At 37.4% G+C, this 4,779-nt stretch overlaps 1 protein-coding gene across 1 annotated transcript; it reads right to left on the bottom strand.

Annotated features, from left to right (window-relative positions):
* Positions 1–2,607: 2,607 nt before the first annotated feature.
* LOC112094305 lies at positions 2,608–4,281 on the bottom strand. The gene is made up of 2 exons (XM_024174872.1): positions 3,874–4,281; positions 2,608–3,792 (listed from the first exon to the last, which is right to left on the bottom strand). Exons 1-2 carry the CDS (start codon positions 4,279–4,281, stop codon positions 2,608–2,610), a joined length of 1,593 nt encoding a protein of 530 aa, XP_024030640.1.
* Positions 4,282–4,779: the final 498 nt, after the last annotated feature.

Below are 4,779 nucleotides of genomic sequence, written 5' to 3'. Positions count from 1 at the left end.
TCGGGAGACTTTCTCTACCGTAGCGTTTGTAGTGGCGGTGCAAGGAACTTTTCCAGTCCTTGTAGCACTTTGCTGCCTCCCTATCAACAACGGACCTCAGAATGCCGTTCTTGTAGTTATAATCCATGTTAAACCAATCCTTGTAAAATAGTTTCACATCGTTAAAACGCATTGTTAAATATAGTATAAACTATACAAAATGTACCATAAAAAAATACCAGCATCCGGTCCTGAATTGTCCTCTTGTCCACGTCGCTAATGTCCTTCCAAGCATCGTGGAAGGGCTCGCATATGTCCCTGGTATGAATCCCAACCGCACTATCAAACCAGGCATCATATTTACCAAGCGCCTTCCAAGTACCTCCCGCCTCATCAAATTCCACTGAGATTTTCCCGTCTTGAAGGACCTGTTGGGCGATTTCATAACCTTTTGCCCCACCTCGACCTCTACGTTGTCGAGGTTCAGGTACTGTAAGCATATGAAAGCAATTAGTGATCAACATGTACTACTACATTTATTTACTATATGATAGACCAAGAAAAAAAGTCAGAATAACATACCAGACTCACAGTAGGCGGGGACTCTGTGAGGACCGGGAGGAGGCTGCGCTCCCCCTGAAGAGCCAGCGCAAGTCGCTAACGTTCCAGCCATCAATGTCTGTGAACAAATTCATATTTATAATAATATTTATAAATTCAAAGAAGATCATAATATTTAAATGAAATTTGAGAAAAATTACAAAGATTACTATTCTGTAGTTCTACTCATCGTCGCTGCTATATTGTTGATTGTCGCCATCATCATTTATGTCATCATCGTCTTCAGATTCGATGACTTCCTCTTCAACGTACTCCTCTAAAGTTTCATCGTCTTCATTTTTAATAAAATCAACAACTACAGGAGACTTATCTTTCATAATTGCATCAACATCGGAAGTGACAACATTAGACGATCCATCATCTCGATTCAATACAAATGAGTCAATCTCTGGTAGTTCCACTACTAACTCAATATTTGTAGACTCTGTATCCTGGACTATCATCACGTCATCAATGTCAGTTTCTGGGATGTCTCAAATATGGCGATATCTAAAGTGTTCTACAACCTTCCAGTTTGGACCGTTAAATAAATCGTCTACATAAAAAGCTTGTTCTGCTTAAGATGCAAGTATGAAAGGTTCGTTCTCATACCACGTGTCTTTAACAAAAATACTTATTATATTTTTGTAGTGTTGAATCCTTTTCTTTTCCAGACGAGTGTCAAACCACAGACATTTAAAAAGCATAACAAAATTGTCATTCAAGTAGGACAGCTCATAAATGTCCTCTAAAACTCCATAAAATATTTGGTTATCAGGTCCGCGAATACAAACACCACTATTTTGAGTACTTCGATTCATATCCCGATGCGTGTCAAAAACTTGACACCGTTCACTACACAACCAGGATAACTTTGACATGAGAAGCTTGAACCACTTGAAAGCGAAAGTATTTGATCATTCGCTTCTGGCTCATTCTGCTTTCGAATATTGAAAATCTGTAAGGAGACATGAATTTTTTTTAAAACGAAACTTTTTAATGACTTAACAATGTTAATGTAAATTAATTATAAACGTACCTTATTCTTAAACCATTTTGGAAACTCTTTCGATTGAATTTCATCCAATAGTATGATTTGACCGTCGGCATCAATCTCCTTCCTATGGTCACTATTTAACAGAGAATGAAAGTAAATGACATAATTGTATGCGACACAATCAACGAACAATTTAGTTACAAAAGTGAAAGTAATACGTACTCAATGAACTGCTGAATTTCTGGACAGTTCTGTAGGACATACCACTTGGCTTTCTCTCGCAAATAAGTATCCAATATGACGGGGGTCATCTTCCCAATTGGCCGACAACGAGTATCAAATACAGAAATTTTTTTAACAATACTATCTTCATCGTCTATCCAATTTTTGGCCAGTCGGTTAAACCGTGTTTCAACTCCAGTTGAATACAACGAACAAAAAGACAAAGCTTCGTTTACAATGTATGCCTCAGCAATCGAACCCTCAGGACGTGCACAATTCTTGACATATTTCTTTAATGACCCAAGAAAACGTTCAAACGGATACATCCATCTTAAGTGAACCAGTCCTCCTCGAATGGCTTCTTCAGGCAAGTGTATAACTAAATGTACCATTATGTCAAAAAAGGCAGGAGGAAAAATTGTTTCTAACTTGCATAAAATAAGCACAATATCTTGTTGAGCTTTCTCTAAATCACTTTTCCGCAATGTCCTTGAGCATATTAACTCAAAAAAATTACTTAATTCTGTTATTGCATTAACGATCTCTTTCTTTATGAATGGTCGTATCCTTGTTGGTAATAATCGCTGCATTATGATGTGACAGTCATGTGATTTTAGCCCAGTAATTTTATTCTTCCATTCGATCACATTTTTCTCTAAATTTGAAGCAAATTCATCAGGAAACCTTACTGATTTTAAAAAATCACAAAACTTTTTACTGTCGTCGGGAGATAGTGTATAAGATGCATGTGGTTTCATCCAACGATCACCGTCTTTATACAAATGCAACTCCTTGCGCACCCCCATATTTTACAGATCGATTCTCGCCTTATCCGTATCTTTACTTTTTCCGTCAATGTCTAGAATTGTGCCCAATAAGCTGTCGCATACATTCTTCTCAATATGCATGACATCTAAGTTGTGACGTAACGACAATGACTTCCAATAAGGCAACTCCCAAAAGATACTCTTCTTTGTCCAATTAAGCTCGCTTGCATGTCTTTTCCGCTTCTTCCCACCATACTTTTCATGTTTACCAGGCAATCTGAAAGACACATTTTGTAACTGAGCTAAGATTTGGTCAACAGATTTTTGAGCCGGTGGAGGTCGTTTCTCAACCATACCATCAAACTTTTTATTTTTTCTCATCCCATGTTTAATAGGAAGCCATCGCCGATGGCCAACAAAACAAGTCTTACTTGTTATCCTCTTTGAAGGAGTTGCATCGTTGCAAGTTGGGCATGCTAAATAGCCCTGACCCCTCCATCCAGATAAACTACTACGAGCAGGAAAATCATTAACAGTCATGAGCAACATAGCTAGCATCTGAAATGATGTATTCGAAACTGCGTCACGTACAATTACTCCATCATTCCACAAATCTTTTAGCTCATCCACAAGAGGCCTTAAAAAGACATCCATATCCTTTCCGGGTGCATTTGGGCCAGGAATCAACAATGTCAACATCTTATAAGGATCTTTAGTGCATAACCACAGAGGTAAATTGTAAGCTGTTAAAACCACCGGCCACATACTGTATGAGAGGCTCATGTTACCGAAAGGATTGAAACCATCAGCGGCCAACCCCAAGCGAACATTTCTCGGCTCACGTGAAAACTCAGGATACTTTTCATCTATCTCCTTCCATTCAATACCATCGACTGGATTATCCTCTTTAGCTGTGTAATGAGAACCGTACAGACGCTTCAACCGATCTGTTAATGGGAAATAACGTAGTACTTTCCACGGGACTTGTTTAGTACCCTTTGTCTTTTTTTTTCTTTCAACGTGATGTTTTACATACAGGACACGTTTGTAGATCAGCGTCTCCTTCCAAAACAAAGCACAATCGTACTTGCAGACATGAATTGTTTCGTAACCTAATCCAAGTTTACTCATGAGCTTCTTCGACTCATAATGAGAAGAAGGTAACTTCACATCCGGAAATGCATCTTTCAATAGACTTAAGACAGCATCCATACACTCATTAGGCCACTTGTATAACACTTTTAAATGCATCAATTTCACTAAGAAATTTAAAGATGAATACTTAGTGCAGCCCGGGTACAATCCCACCTGGAGCTCAGAAAGTAGATCCTTAAATTCAGCATATTGTGCATCTTCTAGATCCACATGCGTCTCATCCAACATTCCATGGTCATCATTAATCTCGGTAACGTCTTCTAAGACTGCAAACATCTCGTCTACTGGTTGATTAACTATTGGGTCTACACCTGAAATCGCCTCTACTTCACCATGGTGAATCCATGTTCTATACAATGGATCAAAACCATATCGATGTATATGCGCTCTCACGGTTTCTACTGGATGCATTTCATGGTTTCTACATTTCATACAAGGACAGCTGATATGGCTAATTGAAGTTACATAATTTTTGGTGACCTTAATAAAAGCAGATAATCCATTCCAATATTCATCCGACAATCGGTTCCTCAAAGAAGTCCAACTTTTGTCAATCGACATTTCAACTATAAACGACAACAGACATAACAATTTATTAATGTGTTCAATTAATTTTAATTTTATTCTTAATTAACACAATTAAGTTTTATTAATTAAATTGTGTTACTTAACTTATTAAAATTATGGTTTCCTAACTGAAATTCGGCAGCATAACGACTTATTTTTCATATAATCCAAAAATCAAAACCTGCAGAAAAATAACTTTAAAAGATTTCGGCACACCATAGCTGTAAGATGTGCCACCCAGAACAAGAATCATAAACATATACTAAATTTCAACAATATAAGAAAATCATAATTCAAATATTGTCATCATAATCCCGAATTCATACAACTACTACAATTCTAAACTAAATAAATATAAAAAACTTACAAAGTTCAAACCCACTAAACGGGGGCTGAAACTCAAACGGGGATTACGTCGGAGGAACCGTGCAAACAAGGACGAAGGCGAAAACTCAAACGCCTACATCAAATTAAAACATCAAACATAATTTT

Source organism: Morus notabilis, unplaced genomic scaffold (genome assembly GCF_000414095.1).
Source record: "Morus notabilis unplaced genomic scaffold, ASM41409v2 Scaffold135, whole genome shotgun sequence".
NCBI classification, from domain to species: domain Eukaryota; kingdom Viridiplantae; phylum Streptophyta; class Magnoliopsida; order Rosales; family Moraceae; genus Morus; species Morus notabilis.
The sequence above is the reverse complement of the archived record's forward strand: the minus strand, read 5'-3'. Positions and strand labels throughout refer to the sequence as shown.